The sequence below is a fragment of the Astatotilapia calliptera genome, chromosome 8, assembly GCF_964374335.1.
Source record: "Astatotilapia calliptera chromosome 8, fAstCal68.1, whole genome shotgun sequence".
Classification (NCBI taxonomy): domain Eukaryota; kingdom Metazoa; phylum Chordata; class Actinopteri; order Cichliformes; family Cichlidae; genus Astatotilapia; species Astatotilapia calliptera.
Window position 1 is genome coordinate 22,240,938 of NC_137429.1, and position 26,608 is coordinate 22,267,545.

The window sequence follows — 26,608 nt, forward strand, 5'->3', positions numbered from 1 at the left end:
TGAATTTCCCTTTTGGAAGGTGGACCCGGATCTGTGGGGTAACAGAAGCCAGCAGGATGAACCTAGTTCTGAATGTTTCATGACTAACAACAGCCGTTTAAATAGGAGGATTTCTGACGACAACTGCAGAAAGAAATGGTCTCTCTCCAACACGAGATAAACACTGACGACACGGAGCGTCTACACTATTCAGTCTGTCCCTCTGCAGCTGCCCGATTCTGTGGGGAATGTCAGTAATGATGTGTTTCAATAAATTATTCTGACTGCTACCTACTGTCTTCATTTTATTTAATATACTTAAATGCAAAAAACACAAAAACTGAAGTTCCCCAGAAATTAATGTATTGAATTATCAGACCATTTAATGTTTGTTTTTTTTAATGTATTTCATTGGTTATTTGCTGTTCTTTTTATTTTATTATTAATATTGGCCTTTTAGGACTTCCACAGCCCAACACGTAACTACATAAAAGTAAACTAGAACAGCCCTCAGAGAGCAGAGACGCTTTATTTTTTTGCAGTTTTAAAAAAAGCGACGGAGATGTGGATTAAAATCTGTTTCTTTGCTGATGGGAAGAAAAATGTTTAACCAAATAAAGATTACTTTACACTGGAAGACCTGTAGACATTCCAATTTTTCTGCCATTTATTGAAGGAAAAGTGTTGCACACCTTTTTCAAATAATCAGGGCTGAAAAAGGTGTTTTCAGATAACATGGAGCACAATTGGGACTTCGAAAAACAGACTGACAAGACCTGAAGTTATCACAAGTCACAATGAGAAGTTCTCAATGTGAGTAAAAGACAAGAACGCTGTGCTCTCCGAGGGCTGATGACTTTAACACTGATAAGCAGCAGCTACTGAATGAATCATGCTTCTTATTTCGCACCGGCTGAACTGATGTTTCACCGCCTCCAAGAAAAACCTGGTTCGGACCTAAAACAGAGGCGCGAGAACGAGAGTGAAGCAGCTGGTTTAAATATTAGCAATTTACAACATGCGATGCAAGTTTAAGTCTAACAAACGTTCGTTTCACAGTGTCCGATTTCGCTCCTTTCATAAAAAAAGGTCACTTTTGCAGCTGTGTAAGTGCTTTAAAATTTGATGTCTTGCAGTTGGAACAAAAAGTCAAATCCGAGGGTTTTTTAATTCTCTTTTTTTTGGGGGGGGGGGGGGGGGGGGCGGCAGAATTCATCTTGGAGATTTAAAGCAACTCAGCAGCAGTTCAGCCAGCATAGGGCAAAAAGTTGAACCACACAACAACGGAGCCGTTTGATACAGACAGCTGTGTGTTTGCAGTAGTGTTACACAACAGAAATGACACTGCAGAATGGTTTGTTTGGTGGATGTTTAAGGTGCAACGTGACCTCTGATAATAACTTCAGAGCTCTGATGGGGTTTGTTTGTTTTTTTAAATGTCCATTAAACCGCAGATGAGATGCTGAAACCTGACCTCAACTAAAAAGCATAATTTAATATCCTACTGAGAGAAGAAGATGAAGAAGAAACCTGTAATGGAATAAGTTGAAAAACGCCAACAGCAGCTATACCGTGGCAAGTTGGAGACTTGCTGTGAGTCAACTAAACCCTCTTATCTGCGACATTATGTCATGGAGACAGACTTGTGATGCTGTCCTCTCCACTGAGACTCCAACTACCTCCTAGGAGCAGGTTTTCACAAGCAGAGAGGACAGTTGTGATGTCTTGTTTAAAAATCTTACACCCTTAAAGAACAAAAATGATGATTAAAATAATTGTATATAACAGTTCAACACAAAAACAGTTTGCAGTTTGGCGTTGTCAGTCCAGGCAGTGCTGACGGGGGTGTTTTTTTTGTATTTGTTTGTTTTGCCGGTCCAATAGTTTTTCTTTCTTGCTTTTTTTTGACTGGATGATTTGAGAGATGATGTTTCTGTTAAACAGCACACCTCTGAAATCACAGACCACCACCGTGCCCTGACCCCGCGGTGGACCTGAAGGAAGGAGGCTGGGTGGTCTTATTCATTATTTTTCGTGTGTTTGTTCTTGATTCCCTCGTCCCAGGCTGCGTGCTCAGTCTAATTCTATGGGGCTGTCCTCTGGAGGTTCTTCAGTTCCATCATCCTCCTCACCCGAACCCATCAGGCTGTTCAGCAGATTGCCTGCAAGGTGCAAAACAGCAATCATCATTCTTTCGAAGGCTGCTGCAAAGCCAACTGAGGTGAAATAGGGCTGTGCGATATATCGGGATATGAGATTTTGGTCATAAGACATCTATCGTCCCGATAACGATATAAATCACAGAAATGTAACATTTTCTGTAAATTCTGTGAATCGCAGGCAGCTCGACTTGTGTAAAGTGTTTCCAGCTGGGTGTCGTGTAGCTGGAGTCGAGTGTTTTAACTGATGCATCAAACTATACATTTTTAGACATAAGTTGTAACAGCCGCCGTTTCTTTGAGAGTATTTATTACACGGCGTGCTGCGGGAAAAAGCCTGTTCTAACGTTTGAGTCTAACATTTATTTTTTAGCACCTGATGGCTTTTTGCTTCTCATCCGTAAGTACTCTGCATACTTTTACGTGACTCAGTTTATTTTGAAAAGTCTCAACAGAATCTTGAGCTTTATTGTGAAAGGTTTATGTGGAAACAAGTAGACACGCAATGGTTTTACTGTCATTGTTGCTAACAACAACGCATAAAAACAGGCGCTTGTCCCTCCGTAGTGTGGTTATATTAAACATAAGAGAAAGAGAGAACTTTAAGAAATTAATATAGCCGCTACAGTGACCATCAAAACGATGAAAAAAATATTGCCGTAAACAGTTTATTTTGCGACACCACGAAACAAACTATAGCGTAAAATGAAACGATAGGTGTTTTTATATCATCATCCGATATATATCGTTATATCGAACAGCCCTAAGGTGAAATATATCTTTATTTTACTGACAAGGAACACAAAAAACAACTGCAGGAAAACATTTAAACTTTAATAATTTAAAAGATTTGGATTAAACATTTCCAGCGGTAAGCTGAGCCATCCATCACGGTCTCCATTTCTGCTCTTTCGTATTTGGCCACAAGCCTCCTTCTGTCAGAGCATCTGCCACCTTATTAGTCTCCTACTTCAAATTCCAACAGAGACGTAAAAAAGAGAAATAGAAATCTCAAATAGAAACGGATAAGGTTAATATCCAGCTTTTTAAACTGTTTTGGTGGTCTGGTGACACAAAGTGTTTATGTCCATGTGGCCACTGAAACTACAGTGATGATATTCCCCTCATTTTTTTTTTTTAAACATACAAGTTCCTGGGGGTTAAAACCAGGTCAGACAGCCTACATTCTACATGGGTAAGAGTCACGACTACAAACAGTTCCTTTAATTAAGCTGCCTGTTATTTTACATCTTGTCTAATAGCTTTTGAAGCACCTTCATAAATGATGCAGACGCTTCAGGTAGTTTCTTGGTAGCATCACATTCAAAAGTAGCTGGTGATGAAAAACATCGCTATCAGTTTTTCTCTTCATCTTGCTGGTAAGTCTATTAACGTGTGTGTGTATATACACATCAGTTGTGTTTGCCAACTCACCTAGTAGTCCGCCATACGATGGGGACTGTTTGGGTGGAACGCCAAAGAAAAGCTGTCCTATTCTGTCGAGATACTGAGGAGTCACAAAAATGTCAAGAGAGAGAGGAAGAGAGGATTACACCTGAGTAGAGTCTGTGTTTACAGGCAGTTTAACCCCATGATGCGACTTCAATGACAGACTTTCTCCAACATCTTTAACCAAATGAATTCAAAGGTTAAGTTAGCCTAGTGCACATGGCGTAGTCATTTGTTACATACATTCTGGGCAAAGACAAACAGTAGAAGCTGCAGCTCAACACTCACCTCATTATACATGGGATCCCTCTTCAGGGAAGGCTGATATTGCTCACATAACACTGTGAAAACTGTTAATTTACCCCTAAAGAAAACAAACAAAAAGCATCTAAATGATGAAAACAATTCACTGATATTTTTAAGCTTACTTCTGTCAGGCATGATAAGCAAACTCAACAATCCCAACATCTGTCCTCACCCGTCCACTGCCAGCAGCAGAAACCAGATAAAGTTTAGTAGAGGCTGCACGAAAGGAGGGCCCCTCTCTATGGACGGGTGTTTCTCTGTGTACGTGCTGAACACCACGGAAGCGCTGTTTTTGTTCTTTAAGCAGAGGAACCTGGAGGGTTTGAGAGTTGAGAGAAGAAAGGGAGAGTTATGGAGATGGCATGATAATAAAGGTAAATGATGCTCAAAGCCTCTTTGAAGAAATGGCTGACAGACTAAAAATAGATGCAGCTGCTGGTCGACATGTTGGAGATGGATGCGTCAGTACCATTTTCTCCATTTCTACCGCTTCTGAACACCGACACTATACTCAATACTCCTGAGGGGTAAACTGCAAACCAAGCTCCACACAGCTAGGCTTTTTTGCATTTAGCTGGTTCAACAAAACCTAAATCCCCCGTTTATAACAGGAATCACTAGCACTGTCATCAAATTTCTCTGTTAAGGTGGAATTTCTGTTTCAGACTCTGCGCTTGGTCACTCACATAAAAATGCATGTCATGTGACTCTTCTGCACAAAAGGATTCCTATGAGTGCCACCTACTCCAATCAGAAACATTAGAAAACCACAGATGAATTGCCCTCTAACCTAATAACTGGTTGTGTTATCTTTGGCTGCAAGACCTGCAATCAAGCATTTGTCATAACTGCCTGTTTAGTGTCATGCCCAACATCTCAATCAGATTTTAGTCTGAACTTTGACTAGGACACTCCAAAACCGTGACTTATTGAGTTATTTATTCATTTATGTTTAATCATTCAGAGATGGGATGCATAAGTGTACTTGAGCTTCAAGTCATGAACTGATGGTCGAACATTCTCCTTCAGGAGAAAGCAGAATTCATGGTGCCATCAGTTACAGCAAGTCATGCAGGCGCCAAAGCAGCTCCAGACCATCACACTACCACCACCATGCGTGACTGTTGGTATGAACTTTTTATGAAATGCTGTCTTAGTTTTACCACAGAATATTTCCCAAAAGTCTTGGAGATCATCAAGATGTTTTTTTTTTTTTTTGAAAATGTGAGACTTTGTGTTGTATTTGGCCTCCTTGGAGCTCTCTCTGATGTCTTGATCAAACAGATCTGGGGTTTAGCTAATGAAATCAAACTCAGCTTTCCAAAAAACAAAACAAAACAAAAAAAAAACCCCACTGTTAAATTTAGCTCGATGACCTGGATGACTGAGAACCTTCACAGACTTAAATTTAGCTCCCTCCCCGTTTCCTAATTTTGCATCTGAGAATGTGACAAGGTGACAGTTCACTTACTGTAGGACGGCCTGCGCCACAAACATGTCAACCTCACTGCGGAAGCCTCGTGATGCTGAATACTCCACCAACATGTGTGCACAGCCCTCCCCGTCAGAGGAATGCAGGAAGTGATAACGAGACTCACTGTAGTTTTGCTCTGACGATTTAAAAGAAAAATACAACAACATCTTAATTTCCAAGATGGCAACATCAGGACAGTAATGATGTAGCAAGCAAAACAAAACAACGTTACCAGGAAAGACACCAAACAGGATGTCATTATACACAGAAGATGTCATGCGAGCATAATTAGTCAAGACGGACTGATACAAGGAGCAAATGCCCCGTGTTTCTAGAATAAGGACACACTCTGACCTTGTGATATGACACTATGTTTTAACACATACAAAGCTATTGAATTTTAAACCCAGTTTCAAAAAAGTTGAAACACTGTGTATAATATAAATAAAAACAAAATGCAGGGATTTCATAAACCCACAAACTCCTTTTATTTAAAATAGAATAGCCATTGTTTGAAATGAAAAAAAAATGCACCATTGTTTTAAAAGATTAGTTCATTTTGAATTTGATGGCAGTTAAAATGTCTCAAAGGTGTTTTAAAGACATTGGATGTTGCACCCTTTTCAACAAAAATGTTGGAAAGGGTGCAACAAAAGGCTGGAAATGCAAGTGGCACAAAAAGAAACAGTGAGAGGAATATTTTCTAAACTAACTGGAAAGCGGTCAGTAACATGATTGGGTTTTAAAAAGGGCATCTTAGAGAAGCAGAGTAAAGTATGTAAAGATTGGCAGAGTTTCACCAATCTGCAAAAAACAGTCTACAACTTGTGTAACAATGTCAAAATAATGTTCTTAAGTGTAAAGCTGTGAACACTTTGAATATCTCATCTATCTGTACAGATTTTAGAGCAACATATGCTCCCATCTGGATGTCTTTTACATCGAAGGCCTTGCATATCTCAGTGAGACAATGCCAAACTGCAGCTACTACTACTACAACAGCATGGCTCCTTACTAGAAGAAGATGTAGGTGGTGAACTGTCCTGCCTGCAGTACATTACACTCTCACCAACTGAAAACATTTAGTGCTTCATGAAGCAAAACTTCAGCAACAGTCAGGACTATAAAGCAGCTGGAATCTCTATAAGACAAGAATGGGACCCTTTTGCTAACATTCTCCCAAGAGTCAAAGAACTGCTCTCCTCAGCTCGAGGAGACTTGTTGGAGATGTGTTGCTGCCGTCAAATTCAAAATGAGCTAATATTTTTCTTAAAATAGTTCTTCTCAGTTTAAACACTTGATATGTTTTCTATGTTCGATTGTAAATAACATATGTACTTGTGTGATTTGTGAATCATTGCATTCTGATTTTATTTACATTTCACACAGAGCCCCAATTTTTTTGGAATAGGGTGTTGTGTGTCTTCTCTGAGTAGTCTAGACATCATACACACCCACAATTAAATCTAGTGTGTATGTGCATCGAAACATTTTGTATGTTTTTTATTGATCAAGCCAATCAGCCATTGACAAAGTGTGCAATCTGGCATTAATTATTACTTTGCAGTCATGGGTTCACTGTTACTAATCAATATATCTCACAGACTATCAGTAAACCGATGGTGCCTACTGATATCTTAATACGTACATTTAAAAACCTTCTACTCTCTGCGCTACATAATCAACATGATCAACTTTTACCTTTCCACAAAGTGACAGCAAGCAGCTGGTGTAGTTTTGGATGACCCAACTTGCCAGACCCTCCTGTGGACCATTTCAAGGCTCTGGAAACAAATGCTACTCTCTCTGGAGAGTTCTGGTCCATCTGGCTGAACAGGTTAGCCAGACATTCTTAAAAAAATAAATAAATAAATCAGAGAAATATAAATGAAATGCCCTGTTGTGCAGACTTCTTTGACTATCATGAGGATTTATTGCTACATCATTTGCGATCAGTTATACACACAGATAGAGAAGTGAGATTTAGCTGATCAATTATTTATTATATGAAGCACAAATCCACAGTTCAGCTATTGCAGCAGTTAATGATCAGGATATGTTTGATAAGCTGCACATATTCTATATGTGATTTTAGTTTGGTAATATTTATTTCAATAGAAAAAATGTATTTACCACTATTTACAAGAAGTCTTGTAGATGAACTTTAAAACACAAAGTCTTGCACCCACCTAATATTTCATCTTCAACTTTTGTCTCAGATTTCTCCAAAACCTCCAGCACCAGCATGGACAGATCTGCTGCGCTGTTTTGCTGCAAACCAAAACACAGCAAGTGTAATTTTTTTTTTTTTTTTAAATCTACACCGTCAGGAACTGTCTGGAACTTGGGTTAATGATCTACTATAAAATATTATAATTACACAAAACAAATCAATTATTACAGCCAAAATTATTTGCTTTCTAACAAACTCAGTGCTGCATGTACCTGGTTGTAGCTGAAGAAGAGCAATGCTCCGTTATACATCAGCTCCCTGGCCTCCGCATGTTTCCCCTGTGACATGTACCTGATGCAAGACAGAGTATCAGTATTACACAAGAGATGACACTATCCGTTTCCAAGGCACACTAGCTCAGTCCTGCTTCCCTTCTTTTTCACAGCAGGTATCAATGAAGGAAAACAATATTTTAGACTCCCTTTATTTCCAGGTGTTAACACTTCAATCATGAAAACCAGTGAATGAGCAGGCCAAAACTCACCCACTGTGAGAGAAAGAACGTTTTCAAATTGGATTCAAATAGGTTTATAGAACCTTTTTTTTTTAATTAAAAGCTGGTGATACGGAGCTAAGCAGTATTGCACCTTGACTAATAATGTTATTGCACTAAATAGAGCTCAGATTTCATAGTGTTGGAGCAGGGAGTTAAGACTGAGCTTTTATGACAAAAACTGGAACACTCAACAAACGCTTAGGCTTATTCAGGTCTCTAAATGGACAGGCTGTGAATGAAGACACGTTTGCTAGCGTTAACACGTCCAGCCATCTCGGTCCAGACCGCGACAGTGCAGAATGTTGCTAACTGGCTAACTCAGCCGGACATCTTCAACTAACAAGTTTTTGCAACCTCAGCAGTTACTAAAATAGTTAGCCGCTAGATTCGGTTATGTACGAATAAAGAGACTTTCAAGTTACACATAAAAGCAGAATATCTGTGGTAGGCATTGTCCGGGTAGCTAACTACACTTCAGCCATCAAAAGCAAACACATAGCTGGCTAACTAGCATTAGTTAGCAGTCCCGTTTTGAGACTAGATGGAAAACGCGACCGTCCAAACAAACACAAGGATCACGAAGAGTGGGTGGGCCCGCTGTGAAAGCAGACCAATCACAGACAGTCAGGTGTAGAAGCAAGGTTGACAGCAGAATGATCTGGAACAGGCAGGCCTCGAAGCCAAACGGCAATTATAACCGAATGAACAAGCGTAAAAACGAAGTCTCACCTAAAAAATAAAGTCCTGTACATCTGATGTGCTTCATAATAATCCCCCTTTTCTACGCTGGCTCGCAGTTTTCCTTCCACCCTCTGTACGCCTCCACGGTTTCTGGCACTGGAGCACCTCAGAGACTCCTGCTCCGACATCGTTGCTCCTCCGTAGCAGCAGCAGCACACCCAGCGACCGTTGACAGGGTGAACCCGGAAAGCTTTAAACTTAATGGACCCTCGTCGCTTGCCGTAGCTGGTGTATCGCAGTAGGTGTAAATATTATGGAAGCATGAAAAGTTTTGAAACCTTTTTGTAACCAGCAGAGGATGCTTGAGGCAACACGGTAACGAGGTTAATTGTAGGGAAAATAAAAACATTATTTTAAAAAAAGAGATTCACCGGTTTTTTTTTTGGCATATATTATTAAATGCCTGGATAGTAAGTAACATATTTGCATCCCGATGCCGGACTTTAATTGATTAATTACTGTTAATTACTATAACAGATTGAGTTATTTAGATTTGGAGAAAAACTTGAAAACGGGATTTATAGTGAAGAATAAATAAATCATAGTTTTGTAGAGTGGCAGAGATGCTCAATATGTGTCCCATCTCTCTGCCAGCTCTCTGATATGTGTTATGCTTACAGACTGTACTGTTACTGTTCTTCTAGTGTCTGTAGAAAGTTATATGAGAAACATTACTAATCAGGAAAGATCAGAGAGAAAGACTTAACAGATAGAACATTTCTATAGATATTTGCTGTAATTACAACAACAGGAGGATCATTTCATATTTCCGAACAGCTTAAGTTACTTGTATCTGTCACTCAACTTTTTTAACAGTCAAAAACGCGTCTTAATACACTTGAATCTGGAATAAATCTGGAACCTGAAAATAGACGAGGTGTAGGGGTCCAGGTGCCTCTCAGACCATGTAAACTACAAAATACTTAAACATTTTATGGGCTTTAATCCTATGTCCTTATATCCTATTACAACTTTTTCTTGTTGTGGTTTTGAGTCTATAGCAATATATTAGTATTAATGGGATTTATTTAGCCAGATGACATTTGGCATACTTGGTGACTCTGACTGTAGTTTTTGGGAGTGAAAGTATAAGAGCACATAGTGTATTGAATATTTGATGTAACTAACTCTGCTTCACTATTCTTATATTCATTATCATCATTTTAGCTACATTATCAAGAGAAGTCTGTGGAAAATTTTACTTATCAAAGCTAGGTAACCACAGTTGACTGACAGCCATACATTTGAAAAATTTAAGTAATTGTTGTTTCATGAGTATATTTAAGAGTACATTTATTTGTTATCATATTATCATGTTATCATATTTAGGCGTACAATTATTTGTTATCTATCTATAAGTGACAGACAAGTTAGTTCTTTAAAATTTTTATATATTTTTGTAGGTTTTGTAGTTTTTTCCCCCACTTAAATTATGGAAGAAGAATGAACAACAGAAGTAAATTTGATAAAATATTCATTTCTAAAATGCTAATTCTCCAAACAGTGACTTTTATGCATCACAGGTAGACAAATTATCATCTACAGCTACAGCTAAATATTTGGGCCACATAATCAGCAATTAGTACTTTGCTGAGAAAAGTAAACAGTAAACATTTAAGCATTTAGTAGCTGTAAACAGCCGTCTGGAGAACACAAAGTGATGAAAAATTGATGGATTAATCTAATTAAGAATATAAAAATTGATATGAAATATATTTTTAAACAATCTAGGGTATGTTGGAAACTATAATACATACCACTGTCCACTACTGAACAGTGGCAAACACCTCCACCTCCACCATCTTTCCAACTTGTTGCACATAATGCCCTTTCTTCTTCTCTTCTCTCTCTACATATATCCCAGTCTTTTAGCCAGTGCAGAGGTCATATCAGCCAGCAGCACCTCCCTCATGTGGTCTTCTCTTCTCTGTAGCTCGTGGACAAAATGCCCCTTCAGCTCCATTACCTCCATCACACGCTCCACCAGCTGCCTGCGTGTAACACTTCTTTCCTCTGCAGGGCGGTCGGGACTGTTATCCACCAGCTCAGGCCTCTGGCCACACAGTGCCACAGCCCTTTTCAGATTTCCAGCATCTGCATCAAGCAGCTGATCTAAAGTGTTCCTTCGACCCAGACGGTCTGCACGAGTGAGCACTGGGATAATGTACTTCTTGACTTCCACACCAAACAGTTCCATTGTGGCTTGGACTGCTTGGGCAGCATCCTGCTCAGCCCCCTTGGTGAAGCCTGGAGCACGCATCACCAGTAGAAAGGCATGTGGTCCGGGACTGGCGAGCTGGACACTCCTCAGAACTTCCAGTGCTCTCTCTTTGTTCCCTAGTGACGTCCCCAAAAGATCTGGGGTCTGAATTACTATAAGTTCTCTACCATCTATAAAGTCCCTTTGCACAGTACTCTCCTTTAGAGGAACCCTTTTGGTGCTTCTCTCACTGTTGTTCATTAAAGTATCTGCTAAGGAAGTCCGTCCTCCACCAGGAAGCCCCAGGAGGACCAGCCTGAGACCTGGTTTCTTGGGAATGCTGCCACCAGAGGGATCAAGCATTTGGTTCAGTAAGCTGCTAATGACTTGATCATTCTGTGAGTTCAAAGACCCGTCTCTGGATGAATCTACAGAGATAATACAATATTATTTTAGAATTAAAAAAAAAAAGCCTTATGGGGTAAAGCTGTGATTCTAAATCAAAAAGAGCTCAATCTGATGATCTAAAATTTCTTTTTTTTTTTCATTTTCTCAGTTGGGAAATTTATAAGAAGAGCCTTAAGAACTTGTGTGGAATAACAATATTTGCTGCCGAAAACAATACAATACATGCCAAAGATGGTGATTCAGGAAAAGAGGGCACATCGCTGCCTCACTTACATACAGTCAGTGACATAAGAATGAATTTTGTGTCACATCAGTGAACGCTTTAGGCCAGTTTGAGAGATAGTGTAAGACCATTTGTCTGAAACCCGAGGCTGAGCTGAAAGTGGATCTTGTGCTCAGGATAATGATCCTGAACAGATTTGCAAGTACAACAAGAAATATATCTCAGAAAAATGAATCACTCCATAATCCTTATAATGCAAAATGGGCATTATAAGGACGCAAGAACCTGAAATATCCTGAAACTGAAGGAGTTTTGAATGAGAGTTCTTAAACATACCAGAAAACCTCTCATAAGGTTGATTCTGTAAAACCACTAGCTTCTGAGACCATTGATCGTTTTGTGAGACAAATCCCATAAAAGCACAAAAACAAACTACAAAAAATGAACAAATACATATTGATATATAGAGTATGTAGCTAAATATAGCTAATAAAAAAGACAACAAACTGACTGTTGATGGCTTTGATGACAGCAGCGATCCACTTGAACCTTGAGGAAAATGCTGAGGAAGCAAGCAGACAGAAATTTACATTAGTGTTGTAATTACTCGCATGTATCACAGAAACAGCTGTGATGCCTTCACATTTTAAACTGCTGTCACATGTCTCCTTGCACTGCTGGGTCACGTCCTCTGATAGCCACTCAGATTCTAAACGTTTTCTTTTACGCTCTCTCCGAAAAAGCCTATTTGCAACACGCAGTGAAGAGAAAACAAAATCCAACAAAGATACGAGAAATACTTACTGGCTAAAAAGCGCCAAATCCGAGACAGCCACTTAAACAAGGTCTGGATTACTGAGACACGAGACATGGAGTGGAAAAAGTCAGCTCCTGTTTAACAGATTTTGTTTTAAATGGTAAAATGGGGGATGTGCTTTATACCTCGGAGGGTTCCCACAAGCCGACTTATCCACCCCCAAAGAGCTGACAGACCTGAAGGGAAAGGAAATAATCAGTGTGCATGAATTAACTCAGTTTCATTTTGCTGGTTTTGTCCTGAAACTTGGAAGTCAAAGTGAAGTATTAGCTTAGATAAACTCACCAGTTAAAGAACAAAAGAGACGAATCGGCCATCGAATCAGAGCTGGGAGAGCTGCAGGGAAGTGTGGCTAGAATGAGTATCGCAGAGTGTGATAATAATAGTGTGATAATAATTTTCTATAATGAACATGGATTTATTCATATGCCATAACTGTAGGATCCATACTGCCCTCTTTTATTTGTCTCTTTTGGATTTACTATGATCAAACTCTACATTCAATCAGCTGATACAGGACAAAAGACACTGTAGACATGAGCAAGAGATGAACAGTGACTAATAATGAAATGCTGAGTGGTGTATGAACACACAGAGAGAAAACAGCTGATTAAAGACGAAACACTCATTGAATCATGGGAAGTCTGCAGCATCCTAAGCATATTGCTGCATAACTAAGAGATGATTCAGTATATCTTTTGTCCTGTCTCCCTCTCTGAGCCTGGTTCTGATGGAGGTTGCTTCCTGTTAAAAGGGAGTTTTTCCTCCCCGATGTTGCCAAATGCTCGCTCATAAGGGGTTGTTCTGATTGTTGAGGTTTTCTCTATTATTGTCAGAAAATGCCTGAGATTACTGTTGTGATTTGGTGATATATAAATAAAACTGAGTTGAGTTGAATTTAACTGAATTGAATTAAATTGAACAGGGCCTGATTATTTATGATCTTCATGCCAAGAGAAGGATTTTAAATTTGATTATGCATTTAACTGGCAGCCAGTAAAGAGAAGCCAGTATAGGAGAAATACGCTCTCTCATTCTAGTCTCTGTCCTATTTTGAATCATTTAAGTGTTCAGATGACAGGTTATTGATTCGGTTTAAAGATTTAGACTAGTGTGTCGTATGTTTGCGGTATGTTACTCGCAATTACCCCCTCCACCCCCCTTATCTCCTGTCTTTCGATAACTTGGCCCTCACACCCTGTCAGGTCTGGCATGACAACCACTCAGATAATAATGTGAGATCTAAAATAAAAGATATAAAAAATAAATAAATAAAAGAAAACAGCTAACAAGAGGAGCCTATAGACTGTCTACAGCAGCAGTCCCCAACCCCCGGGCCTCGGACCGGTACCGGTCCGTGAGTCCTTTGGTACCGAGTTGAGGCAGGAGAAGTTTAAAAGAAAAAGAAATGGAAAAAAAGACTAGTAAGATTTAAAAACATCTGTTTACTACCTGAAAATAGTTCCCTATTACAGATTCATTATTTATTTTCTAGAATCAGTAAAAGTCATTAAAAAGAACACGTGTGGGTGTTGCTGTGTGACTGACTCTGTGAGAACCTGTAGAGAAGATACCCCACCACGGTAAAAAGTCCCATCTGGACACTGTTGGTGTTCATCCACCAGCCTATCAAGGAGAAGGCAGGGAGGCAAACATGACATTAGCGGTGCAGAGCTGTTCACAACTTAGCATCAGTTTAGCCTTTCACCCACATTTAGAAAAAAAAATAGAAATGAAATCCCCTGAAGGATCCCAAGAAAGCTGTGTCTCATGGTTTTTGATTGTTTACACTTATTTTTAAGACTTAACTTGGCTGTAAAGACCGCAAACTACAATGCCTGAACTCAACACTTTACATGTAACATACATTTTGCAGAAATAAAGATGCATCAGAATATGATACTAAAAAAAGACCAATAAATTTAAAAAAAAAGTCAATATCATATTTTTTGTGTGTAAATTTTTATTTTTTTATGTATATTTTGCCTACCTGCATCCTCAGGGGTGTCTTTCTCACACTGACACTCCATGTCTCAGCAGATGGGAACGCTGTAGTTGGTGTGAAGGTAAGAAGAACAGGCAGCACCACTTCTGCTCAGAGCTAACACAGGTTAAACAAACTGCTTGAAAAACGCTGCAATGTTTATGTAATTTTCCTAAGTGTTCAGTTATAACAATAAAAACTCATCTGATATAAAAGGAAAGGGTTCTGATTAATAGGTGTCTAGACTACAAGACAGAGCTGAAAAACCAAACAACATAATGTTGTTACCGGTAAGTCCTTTTTGAGCTTTATCGACAGCAAAATGCTCATGAACAGCTTTTACCTGATGTGTAGCCAGATAATCGCCCTCCAAGTGACATCAGCTTTGAGACTGTCAGTACAACTCACATGGGGTTTAAACTCTAATTTCTTCTTCCTGCTTTTTCGCAAGTATTAGCCTGCGCAGGCCTGCCCTCCTCAGGAACAGTACTTCCTTTTTGTTATGCAGCAAAACAAATCAATGACGAGGCCCAGGAATGCTGATCATGCAGTTTGACCTGGGACACACCTTTTTTTGTGCAACATGAACTAGAAATGCAGCTTACGGTGAACTAACCTGCGTGATTATGTAAATAAAAGGAATCAGGTGAGTAGTATAAAACAGTTTATTAATGCAAATGCAACGCCATCAAGTGTCACCACTAGTTACAGTATTTATAAGATCAGTGTATTCCAATGCTTCTAGACTTCTTTATCATTTCAAACACCACTGGAGTGAGTGCTTGATCACAACAGAATGACAGTTTTTTTAAAACATTCAAACAGTATTTATACATAATGGGGCTGTCACGCTATTCTTATCTAATCAAGCCCAACGGGAAAACACAGCGTCTGGTCCATGTGAGGGCCGTGTAGCGAGTTTAAAACAAGCACAGGAACCATACATGATGACTGCTCAAACAGATTCAAAAATTAACCAGAACTTTGTGCAAAGCTGTTGTGGATTAAGACTGGTGTAGACTCCTCATGAGCCTAAACGGGCAATCAAAGCATCTATCAGCTCCTGCTTCTTGGTCCCAGTGGTTCGAACCCCAAATTGCTTACAGGCGTCCTTTAGAACGGGCACGGTCAGCTTTGCCAGAGTGCCGTTCTGCACGTGGGCCTTCAACTCATCTTCTGTCAGCTCTACTTTGGGCTTCTTCTCAGCTCCACCTCCAGTATCAGCTGCGAGTTCATGGAGTAAAAGAATAATCAGATTTATCAAATCACAGAATTCCCGAACTACTGAATGATGCAAGTTATTAATAAGTCAATCTGACTACCTGGAAACATTTTGCTTGGGATGTAATTCACAACACATACTAGCACATAACTTTACGTAGTTTCACTGATGGTTCATGCTCTGACCTGTTTTGCGTTTGGCAGGTGGCTTGCTCTCTGGATTGTAGTAGGCAGGGTAGACCAGATCTTTGAACTCCTGGACCAGAGGACCCAGACGCTGGTCTATTTGGTCAACCTTTGGCACTGAGGAAGAGAAAGAGCGCGATGAGCAGAATTACTCTAGCAGCCACAAAAGGAAACTGGGATCTGTGTTTAGGTCTGCATCTTACTGATGAGATCCTCAATTTCCTCTGGAGCCATCATATCCAGAGCCAAGGCCTCCAGGTTCCTAAAATGCTGCTGGATGACTGGGTTCTCAAAACCTTCACTCCTGCATGACATTACAGAGTGTGAAAATAATATTAGTGGTTACGCAAAAAACAAAAAAAGGAAATGCATGACTCTGCTATAAACCAGAGTACTTCTTGTTGTTAGTTTTATGAAATTTGATATAACTCCTCAGTTTTCCCTGTTAAAAAAAAAAAAAAGGGCTCTAGAGTTACCTGTATTTGAACCTGAGTTTGGAGACAATCTCTTTCATCTTGTCCACCTGTGTTTGTGAGGCCGAGGGAAACTGCGGAGGGTCCAGAGTCCGCAAATCATCGGCAAACGGCAGGTAGATGACGTTAAAACCTGGTAAAGTCATGAGCAGACAAGACGCGTCACACTGCAGTTAATTACACACAACTAAGTTCAAATGTTTAAGTAATATTTATGTATTTGCGAGTTCTCTGTATTACTGTAAAATTTAGTTATTTTTGCTAAAAGCTGTAAAGACTCTGAAGTTGCACTTAAAGAAGCTAAAATAATTAAATGTAATTAGCCATCTTGACCCCAGCACCACATTACCTGGTGGTGTAATCTGTACTTTCCCCTCGCCGAGCTCCTCATTCTGAGGCAATAGGGCAACAAACCGAGGTGGATAGTTTCTGCGGGAGATGAAACGGCACAGAGCGAACACGTTCCTCTCGCTGCACTTCTTCAGCAAGGCGGAGAACAGACATGAACTGCCTTGAGTAAAAATAAATAAATAAATAAAAATCACAGGATATCTGATTCAGTATCAATGAGATCCACATTTACTATGACTGAACAGACAATTTTTATAGCTGCTTACAATTTAATTAAAGCTTTTACTTTAAACCCATCATCAATTCTATTTTATTTTATCAAATAACTCAGCTTTAACTCAGCGTTCTTGGAACAAAGAGTCTTTGCATGCAGGGTGTAGATGAGTGAAACTTAAGTTAAGTTGACTATGACCTTTATTTGAAAAAATATTTAGAAATATCCAGAGTCAACACTGTGGTGGTTTTATTCTTCCTTCCTAGAATTAAATCAGACTGCACACACAGTTCTACCTTTCACCTCATCCTCCTCAGGATAGAGGAAGACAGCAGGCCGGATATGGTGAAGCAGTTTGAGCTTTTCCATCGGTTTGAATCCAATCAGAAACAATCCAGGGTCATCAAACTTCTTAATGGCATCCACCTCGTCCCTCTCCATCACAATCTCTTTACCACCATAATACTACACAACACACACAGATAAAGTGGAGTTTTCATGTGTAAGTTAAATCTTAAAAAAATAAAAATAAAAAGCACTCAAATAATGGAATAAACATAGCACTGCTTTCGATTGGGATCACGAGATTTTCATTACCTGGGCTTTCTTTATCTCACTGGGCAGCAGCAGACTGCCAGTTTGGGTGTGGAAGGTTCGAGTTTTGCTGCGGACTGGCTCGTTGGTTTCCCTGTAAAGTTTGATGGAACCTGGTTTGCGAGCTGCCACAGCAGTTGCATAAATTCCCACGGCTACATTTATGCCCTCCCCGAGGCACAGGTTTAACCTAAAGACAGCAGAAAGAATAGATAGTGTAAAGAACAGCCAAGAGGAAAAGGTAAATAAATACGCTATGGAGACAAAGAAAGCCATTGCTTGCCTTGCCAAGGTTCTTTTCTTCAGCTCTTTGGCCCGCACCCGTTTCTGGAGGTCCTCCAGCTTGTCAGAAGGCTGCAGCTGCAGCCCCATCTCACTCTCATCCTCTGGTGGACTTACAATGTCACAAAAGAAGAGCGAGATGTTGAAGCCCCCCGGTTTCATCAGGTGCATTAAATCAATAACGACGCCTAAAAGAAGAAGGTCGAGGGAAGACAGCCCACATACACAATTACCAATGATAACAAATCATCACACTTCAGTAAAATAATGTGAACTTGCAGAATTAGCAGAAGATAGAAACCCGAAAGGCTGGTAAAGTTAATCAATTATAAAAGCAGAGCGGCAGTGATAAAATTTACAGTTAAAAGGGCTTGCGTGAATAGCTTCTTTTAGACCCACCAGTCTCCTTGAGATCACTGGCCTTGGTGCGAGCCTGTCGATCTTTCACGCTGTCGCCTCCGTGTGGTTCATCCCTGCACGTGAAAATCATAAGCCGCTTGTGGGAGAGGCGGAGCTTGATGTCACTGTAGAGGTTGGCACAGCACCACAGAGCATCTCCTAATGATGTCTCTCCACTGCCTATGGTCTCTGCCGCCAGCTTGGCACCTTTTTCCCCCCGCAGAGCATCCACCTCCTGGACTCGCTTTGCACCTGTCCAAAGCAAGAGACAGACAAGGGTATAAGAAAGATATGTTCAGCAGTTTACAAACTACTGAGGAAGTATGAGCCAATATTGACTGCAGCTTTGCTCTGCTCTTTTGAAGTTTTGGTCTGAAATAAAGAAAAAAAAAGAGGAAAAAGAACTGCAGATAAGAAGATTGCCTACATTTGTGTTTGAAACAAAACAATAACAAAATAAAGTGTAATTATGTGTTTGTTTCAAAGAGCTGCATCTTACCAGGCTCATTGAGATCATGGTACACATAGACATGCTTAAATGAGTTTCTGGGGTTCTTGCTCTGCTCTGTGCCGTAGAAAACCAGAGCCACCAGGTCCCTGTCGCTACTGATGATCTTACTGGTGTACACAGTGCGCACAACCTACAAGAGCAGCACACAAACCATCATTGTTACAAGGTTGCTATACGAAGCAGAGCGAAATAACTACTATAAAATTAAAACTAGCAAAAGAAAAAGATAACCAGCCATCTCACCTGCATGGTCATATCAAAGTTGGAGGGTTCCCTGTCTTCCCCTTTGATGAACATCTCCTTGGAGGCATCAACCAAGAACACCAAGCTGTCTCTCCCTGTAATTTTGTAGTCTCCTATTGAAGATGGAGACCTGGTTTATTCTGTTGTCACTTCAGTATCACTTTTTGTATCAATGCTACATGCCAACATTTTACTTGTGCTGAAGTAGATTTTAATAACTAAAATGTGATAATAAAATGTGATAACAGCAAAAGTATCATTTAAGAAATCCTGAGCCACCCCTCAATTCTTGACTTTTTGCCAGGTGCAGCATTTATTGAAACATGTGCAAAGATACAAGGAAATACAGTATATAAAGCAAGTATTCTCACAAAGGTCAGTTTATACTATTTTACAAACTTGAAAGTCAATATTTGGTATGCCAACTTTTATTCATCAACACAACCCTAACTCTCTAAGGTAAGTTTCTTGTCATTTCATTAAGTAGTCTTTAGGAGTAGTTCTCCAGGCTTCTTGAAGAACATTCAAACTTCCTGACTGTGACAGGAAGATGGCGCATTTGCTCGGCTTGACTTCTACCTGCCTACGTTGTATTATATTTTATGCTCTTATATCAGCCCTGACGTTTAATATATGGAGCTATGCCGCTGTGATTTACGACCGTTCTTCCATATTGATGATGCCTCACCTAACTCTGCAGCTGAACTTTTATTGTTAGTTGCCTTTCTACACCTGAATGATTTATAAGTCAGTGTTAAGTGAATTAAGAATTAAAAGCATTCCTCTGAAAATTGCCAGGTTCAAGAACTGGAGTTAATAAAGGGGGGAAAGCAGCCAATGTTTAAAGAAAAACTTTGAAAGACCTTCATAAAACCTGGAAAGCTATTACACAAAACACAACAAAGTGGGGCTCTTAGGAAGCTAAATATAAACAAATAAGTGGTGGCTCAAGACTTTTGCACAGCGGTGTAAATAAGCGTTGAGTAGCGGTTTTTCCTTTTACCCCCTGACTGCTCCCCTTCTTCTTGCTCTCCCTCCTCATCCTCGTTTTGGTAGTAGGCGTTCCACTCTGCCATTGGTGCTGCCTTCAGTCCCGTCTCAGGATTTACTGTGAAAACCAGGGATAAAAGACTGCCGCATTTACAACACTAGATTCAAACAAAGTATCAATGGCAGAAGGCTTTTCTGTGGCGTATTTAAAAAGTGCATCCTATGTACTCCTACAAATAAACATATGGTGCAACTTTCACCAGGTAATAATTATTATGCACACGACAAGGCATTTCAAAACAGTCTCGTTAACGCATTACTAATGTTTAATTAACTATGTTTTTAACTTTAGCTAGCAAATGTTAGCTAGCTTAGCTTGTAATTAGCCACTTTTCGTGCCATTTCCATTTAGGAGCCAACTATGTAACAATGTTATGGGTCTAATGAGGCACGAAAATTGATAGCCTAAACTTACAACATAAATGAAATACATACAGTTTTCGTCAGAGAATTCCGTCACTTACCGTGTGCTTCTCCTTTCTGCACACAAGTCCAGGCTAGTTTTAATCACTGGCGCGTTCAGATACGTGAACAAGCACAGTTCAAACGCCTACTGGATGTCTTATCGTCTATTGGCAGTTTATCTGCCAATCTAAGGTATTGGCCAATCCCGTTTAAAAACGCAGGGTTTATTTACCCTAAAGCCGGAAGCCTGCTGTTCACGTGATAGGACAGTAGCGTTATCGTTGATAGACAGTGACACAGCACTGGAATTGACCCGGCAACTTCGAGCTAGGTTTTACATTTACTTTTTTATTTTACAGTTATTACTAGCATTTTAAACAGCCTGTAGCCTGAATTTATTATTTCTCACAGTTCCACCACCAGAAGGTTTATTAAACTTTTCTTTGCCACCGGGAAGCTAGCTAGCTGGGAACTCTGTAGTGACTAAGTAACTTTCTAGAAGGTTAGCTGCATTGTCGTTTCGAATAAATCGTTTTGCGTTATCATGGACCAAACTGATTCTTATCCAGTAAAACTTTACGTTTATGACCTGTCCAGAGGGATGGCCCGTCAGCTGAGTGCTTCCATGCTGGGTGAGTTTCTGACAAACTCTGTCATGACTCAGTGGGATGCTTCGGAAGTGAAAGTTGTTGATTTCTAAGGGCGGAAAAAGTTGATCGTAATTTAAATTATTTTATCTTTACAGGGAGACATATTGATGGGATATGGTGAGTTTACATAAAGAAAGTTCTATAAAAAGTATTCTTACTGAGCACCTGAGCTGCAGTTAAGTACTTTAATACCACTGTTTAAAAAACAAATGCATTGGCGTCTAACAGGCACACGGGTGTTGTGGTCCACGGGAAAGAGCACTACTTTGGTGGATCAACAGGCATCACCAATTGTCCACCTGTAAGAATCAGCACCATCCTCTCATATAAACAGTGCACTTTAAAGCCGTTTGATCTAGACACAAAATCAAGAAACTTGTGTCAGAATCTCAGTGACAAGTCACTGAAGTGTGCATCTGTTTGTCTCCTAGGGAGGCACCTTGTTGGGGCCGCCTGATTCTGTAGTAGATATGGGCTCCACTGAAGTGCCTGAAGACCTTTTTAAGGAGTATTTAACTTCACTGGGAGAGTCCAAGTACAGGTAAAAGAAGATGATGAGATCTTTATTATTATAATTGTTATTATTGTTGTTGTTGTTGTTGTTGTTTTGGAAAAATACAACTGAACCAAACAGTTACAAATGATTTGTTTTTAAGTAGCACCAGTAGAATTAAGTGCATAGCTTGAATGCACAGAACAAGCCTCATGCGTTACTGCCCTGTTTGAGTCTAAATAATAGTTTTTAGGAATGAGCTAAAATGTACATATAGTGTTCTTCCCCCTCATTATTTTGCATTTAAAATGTTTCTGTCTCATCACTTCCTGCTACTCACCTGCTTTTCTCCACCCTGTGGTGCACCTCTCTCTCCCTCTCTCTGCGCTTTGAACTCCTTCTTCTTCCCTCCTCTGACTTCCTCCTTCATTTGTTGCAGAGGTGCCAATTACAACTTGTTTGAGAACAACTGCAACACTTTCAGCAGTGAAGTGGCTCAATTCCTGACAGGCAGAAAGATCCCATCGTACATCACAGACCTTCCATCTGACATCCTCGCCACGTAAGCTTCTTAATTCTGTGCAGTCAAATTGAGTCTCTGCTGATACTGATGGCAAAATACTAAAAATGCATAATAATATCAATTATATTATAGATAATAAATATAAATGGAAAAATGCATTTGAAATTATATGCACCCTGAATGTTGTATTAAATACACCATTACAATATGAATGTACAGTTGTCAAAAATTAGAGACCTGGGTTGAGAAACACTCAAAACACTGAGAATGAGAAAACTATTTTTACACTGCCCAAAATAAACTACTAATTTTGGTCAGCTGTGATCACTTTCAGACATTTATTGGCCTTTTTCACACGTAGAACTTTCAGCTCCATTTATTAAAGATTTAAGTGAGTGATTTAATTTTGACCCGGTGTCGTTTGTAGAAAAATCTGAAATAAATGGAAACTTAAGTGCCCAATTCTTGTTATTTAAAGACATTAAAGATGTATGCTGTACAATCATTTCATCCTGCGTCTCTTTTGAACGATTACTCTTGTGGTATTAAGTGTTTGCTGTTCTTGTATGATATAACTGACTAATACTTTGGTTTGTAATGTAACTGTACTCTCTGCTGTATTTCCTCACAGACCATTTGGCCAGGCTCTCCGTCCCTTCCTGGATTCCATGGTCATAAATCCTGGAGGCAACAACCTGGCTGGGCAATGATAGACCGAGTCGTGGATTTTAGAAGATAACTGATAACATCCCTGCATGTGGCTGGCAAGTCACTTCTATATTTAATCAGCCATCACTTATTGTTATTGACTTTTATGGTGTTGTTCAACATACTCTGAGGTGTATGCGAGGGGTGAAGGTGTGCTAAACTCTGTGGACAGGGGACTAAAAATGGGTCTTATACTTGTTTGTGTACATTAACGTGTTTAAGATTACGTTTTCTTGGGTCAGCAGTAGTGGTGCAACGGATCAAAAATCTCACGGTTCGGATCGGATCACAGTTTTAAGTCACGGATCGGATCAATTTTCGGATCAGCGAAAAAAGACAAAAATTTAACATTTACTTATTGAAGTATTTTTTGCCGGTTAAAAACATTCAACTCAAGACTCATTCCATGCAGTTATTAAGGGCAGTATAGGGCTTTGTATCTACCACTCAATTCAATTCAGTTGTATTTATAAAGCGCCACATCACAACAGCAGTCGCCTCAAGGTGCTTTATATTGTAAGGTAGACCCTACAATAATACATTATATCGCACTCCGCTGTGATATAATGAGCTGTCACGGTCACGTGGCTTTCCGTTGCCCTGGAGCTCCACCCATTTGTAGTAGTTAGGGCAACAGAAGATGCCTGGGACAGTTCAGCCGTAACTTTAAACTTTTCCTGCTCATACATGCTTGGAACGATCTTGCCACTAAAGTTGACGCGAACAGGATATCATAGCGTGGCTCAAGCACGTTGATCATAGTTTAAACCCCTTGTTTTGCACAACGGAATACGCCCTCCCGTCTGCAGCTAAACACCCCAGTAGCTTTTGTAATAGCTTTAGCCCGGTCGGACTGGGCAGCAAATACCGCAAACTCCTCTGCTTCTCCACTTTGACCGCTAGCGCTGGCCATAACTATCGCTTGACAGACCCACCACGCGGACCATACACATACTTTTTTTTTTTTTTCGAATCTTTGGATCACGTCCGTGCTGAACCGTGGAGTGGGATCGGTTCGGATTACGGATCAACCGTGATCCGTTGCACCACTAGTCAGCAGGATCACTATACATGCATATCCTCTGGATTAGTATTCAAAGTTGTCATTTTAGAGGCAGGATTCATCCTCTCATGCACTGCTACTTACGAGAGGCGTTTTCAACAGGTATTGTCATCCTCTCACGAGGTGCTCCAGTATGTCTCTCTGTCATTGTGGCAGTCTGTCACAAAGTTTATTATAGTTAGATGACTGCTCAAAAAAATCGAATGATGAAGAATCCATGAATCGTACTATCATCACATAACCAGCACTGGCCTTGTCTTCCAATCCTTCTGTTTTAATGTGTCTAAAGGATGTCTCTGTTTTAATCATTCACACAGATAATGAGAATTTGTAATAGTTTTCATGGACAGCAGATCTTTTTGTCTTTCTCCAGAGATCTTGTGAGGCAGAGAGATGGCATGTAAGGACTCCCAATTTAAAATCTGACATTTATGGAATTAAAGGAAACCTTTTCTTTGATATTTATCTATATGTGAAGTTTTTATAGTGACTTTTTAAAATAAAATTAGTTTAGGAACTACTCAAATAAGTGCCTAGTGGCATTTAAAGATCACTGGCAAGGCTTATACTTCTTGCTCTAAGACTTTATTACAAAAAATATTCATGTTGAAAATGGTGGTGTAAAGACTCTGATTGTGTTACGCTGGTAACAAATTGCTATCAAAATGCACAAAGTGCCAGGATGTAACAGGATACTTTAAGTTCAGTTGTTTTGGCAGAAATCCAAATCTGAATTTGAGTCCAATGCCAAAAATGAGGTATTTGTTCCTTAGTCTATTGTCACATTTCGGTCAGTTTGTTTATTTAACGTGCCATGCTGTGTTCTGCCTTTTCTTCAGTGTGGGTGTGAAATCGTTTCCACTTTTTCTGTCCGTCATCCCAATAATGTAAAAACTACTAACTTGAATTTCATGGAACTTGGTGGAGAGGGAGAAAAAATGTAATCTGGTGCCATAATTCTTTTTATTTGTTTATTTTTACTGTTTGTATTCCTGTAGTTATTAGAACAGGATGCATTTCAAGGCCAGCTCAGTTAAACCCGTTCTGCCGGCTCGTCAGGCTTTAAAAGTATCGTTTGACCAAAGTTTTATCTTCAGAATGCCACGTCCAGGAACATCTGATGAACACAGGGAATTATATTTTTTTTTTAAATTCAGGACCACTCAGCTTTACAGCTTTCATTTGCTTTGTCGGGTTTAGAGTTTTCTCAGTTTATAAAGACGCACTGTTTCATATACACTATGCATATTTGACTGTTTATTTGCATGATTAAACCAGGCATAGGAAAACTATGCGTATCAACCACTTACCTCCATCACTGTTTTGGCAAACTGTTTAATTGTTGTGTTTGGGACATGTTTACTCTAAATATTGTTTAACCTGTTGCTCCTTCACCATCCTGATCCTGCGTAGATCATTAATGCACAAGTCTCAAAAAGGCCATCGTTTTGCTTATATTCAAATATAAATAGGTCTTTAGTTTATTCAGATTGTGAATCTAAAATCACTGAATTGAACCTGAATTTGTTGAGGGGGGAAAATGTACTTTAAAAAAAAAAAAAAAGATGTTTGCTTACAAGCAGAGGGTCACACGTGGTTTAGACAAATGTTTGTCTTAAAACGATTAATATATATGTTCGTCTGACATCTAAACCATCATAGGTGGTATCCTGGGCTGTTTAAACTGGGGTGATCATTGATGATGATCTAGACCTCACAAGGCAAATGTTTAACTCTGCACTTTATTAAATGTGTGACATTTTCAAATACTATCTTCCATTAAAATTGTTATTCTCTGAAGACTTTTCTGTTGACTTTATTAAAATGTTTTCTCTTCAGTTCTATAGTATTCATCAAGCATCTTAACCCACTTCTAAATTCTTCATGTTTTGCTTCTTTTGTGTTAAAGAATAAAGGTGTTTATACCAAGTACTAACTTTCAAACCTCGGTAAAATTGTACAAACACAGTTTTTCTGCACCTATTTCCATTTTCCTGGCAAAATATAAAGGAAAGAGAGGCAGCGCCAGACTTTTGCACTGTATGTCATTAGTAGCAATCCCTGATTCGCTTCAGAAATCAAGTTTCCAGGACTCAAAACTGCTACTGCTCTCGTTCCATGTAATATAAAGAGCAGCCACAAGGTGGCACTACAGGATCAGTCCTGCAGCATCAGCTGTATTTGTCAGTCAGGCAGGTCGACTATTAAATGTTTTTAAATGACCAAATATTTGTGTGAGTGACGCTGCTTCAAATATTCAGCATGTACTGAACCTGCTACCTCTGAAGTAAACACATTTTACTCCAGCTGCTCCAAGAAAAAGTTTCCAGAAAGTTCACTAAATGACAATATTTGTCTGATGAAATGAGAGCTGCCAATTTATCAGTGGTCTGAAGTGGTATGTCCATGAGGATCAGAAGTCTAATATTAATTTCATATGAAAACCAATCAAACCAAACTCAAAATTTTCTTTAATATCAATATTTAATAGTTCATCATTAAAAGTGTCTTCTAAACAGTCTGTTAGAAACAACATCTCTAGAATATTTTGGGTATAAAGTAGCTGTTCTGTTGTAGTAAGAAGTATGGATACATACAGCATAAACACTACATACTGTATTTCTCTCCAATACACTCTGACTTCATCTGTATCTATTATATTTTATTACTTGCAGTAACTGAGGGAGCCAAAGTGGTGTAAACTCAGCAGTCTTTACCCAGCAAAAAATAATTCTTCCAGTTTTAAACATGCGGACAAATGTTCCAAAGCACA

At 39.4% G+C, this 26,608-nt stretch overlaps 4 protein-coding genes across 6 annotated transcripts; 1 reads left to right on the top strand and 3 right to left on the bottom strand.

The window, feature by feature from the left end:
• Positions 1-1,170: 1,170 nt before the first annotated feature.
• On the bottom strand, positions 1,171-9,049 carry get4 (guided entry of tail-anchored proteins factor 4). Its single transcript, XM_026177164.2, has 9 exons — positions 8,826-9,049; positions 7,813-7,891; positions 7,557-7,638; positions 7,069-7,218; positions 5,365-5,503; positions 4,066-4,206; positions 3,876-3,951; positions 3,573-3,645; positions 1,171-2,141 (listed from the first exon to the last, which is right to left on the bottom strand). Exons 1-9 carry the CDS (start codon positions 8,963-8,965, stop codon positions 2,053-2,055), a joined length of 969 nt encoding a protein of 322 aa, XP_026032949.2. The 5' UTR covers positions 8,966-9,049; the 3' UTR covers positions 1,171-2,052.
• A 1,055-nt stretch (positions 9,050-10,104) lies between these two features.
• Positions 10,105-14,957, bottom strand: LOC113027590 (uncharacterized). Of its 2 annotated transcripts, none has more exons than XM_080305592.1 (8): positions 14,813-14,957; positions 14,476-14,576; positions 14,034-14,111; positions 12,771-12,821; positions 12,611-12,661; positions 12,473-12,523; positions 12,180-12,230; positions 10,105-11,465 (listed from the first exon to the last, which is right to left on the bottom strand). In XM_080305592.1, the coding sequence occupies exons 2-8, from the start codon at positions 14,513-14,515 to the stop codon at positions 10,687-10,689; spliced, it is 1,101 nt and encodes a 366-aa protein (XP_080161718.1). In that variant the 5' UTR covers positions 14,516-14,576; positions 14,813-14,957; the 3' UTR covers positions 10,105-10,686. The 2 variants fall into 2 exon arrangements, with proteins under 2 accessions (XP_080161718.1, XP_026032959.2); XM_026177174.2 differs by having other exon boundaries at positions 14,476-14,586; positions 14,813-14,946.
• A 163-nt stretch (positions 14,958-15,120) lies between these two features.
• Positions 15,121-20,595, bottom strand: xrcc6 (X-ray repair cross complementing 6). Its single transcript, XM_026177171.2, has 13 exons — positions 20,458-20,595; positions 19,947-20,051; positions 18,944-19,056; positions 18,689-18,830; positions 18,190-18,441; positions 17,792-17,978; positions 17,512-17,698; positions 17,211-17,379; positions 16,699-16,860; positions 16,353-16,482; positions 16,080-16,180; positions 15,877-15,993; positions 15,121-15,693 (listed from the first exon to the last, which is right to left on the bottom strand). The coding sequence occupies exons 2-13, from the start codon at positions 20,017-20,019 to the stop codon at positions 15,494-15,496; spliced, it is 1,833 nt and encodes a 610-aa protein (XP_026032956.2). The 5' UTR covers positions 20,020-20,051; positions 20,458-20,595; the 3' UTR covers positions 15,121-15,493.
• Positions 20,596-20,650: 55 nt separating this feature from the next.
• desi1b (desumoylating isopeptidase 1b) lies at positions 20,651-24,294 on the top strand. 2 transcript variants are annotated; one of them, XR_013911023.1, is made up of 7 exons: positions 20,651-21,030; positions 21,144-21,165; positions 21,277-21,349; positions 21,480-21,589; positions 21,981-22,103; positions 22,696-22,828; positions 24,209-24,294. XR_013911023.1 is itself a non-coding variant. In XM_026177177.2 (6 exons), the coding sequence occupies exons 1-6, from the start codon at positions 20,943-20,945 to the stop codon at positions 22,772-22,774; spliced, it is 495 nt and encodes a 164-aa protein (XP_026032962.1). In that variant the 5' UTR covers positions 20,651-20,942; the 3' UTR covers positions 22,775-23,189. The 2 variants fall into 2 exon arrangements, 1 of the variants encoding a protein (XP_026032962.1); XM_026177177.2 differs by lacking the exon at positions 24,209-24,294 and having other exon boundaries at positions 22,696-23,189.
• The last annotated feature ends 2,314 nt before the right edge of the window (positions 24,295-26,608 follow it).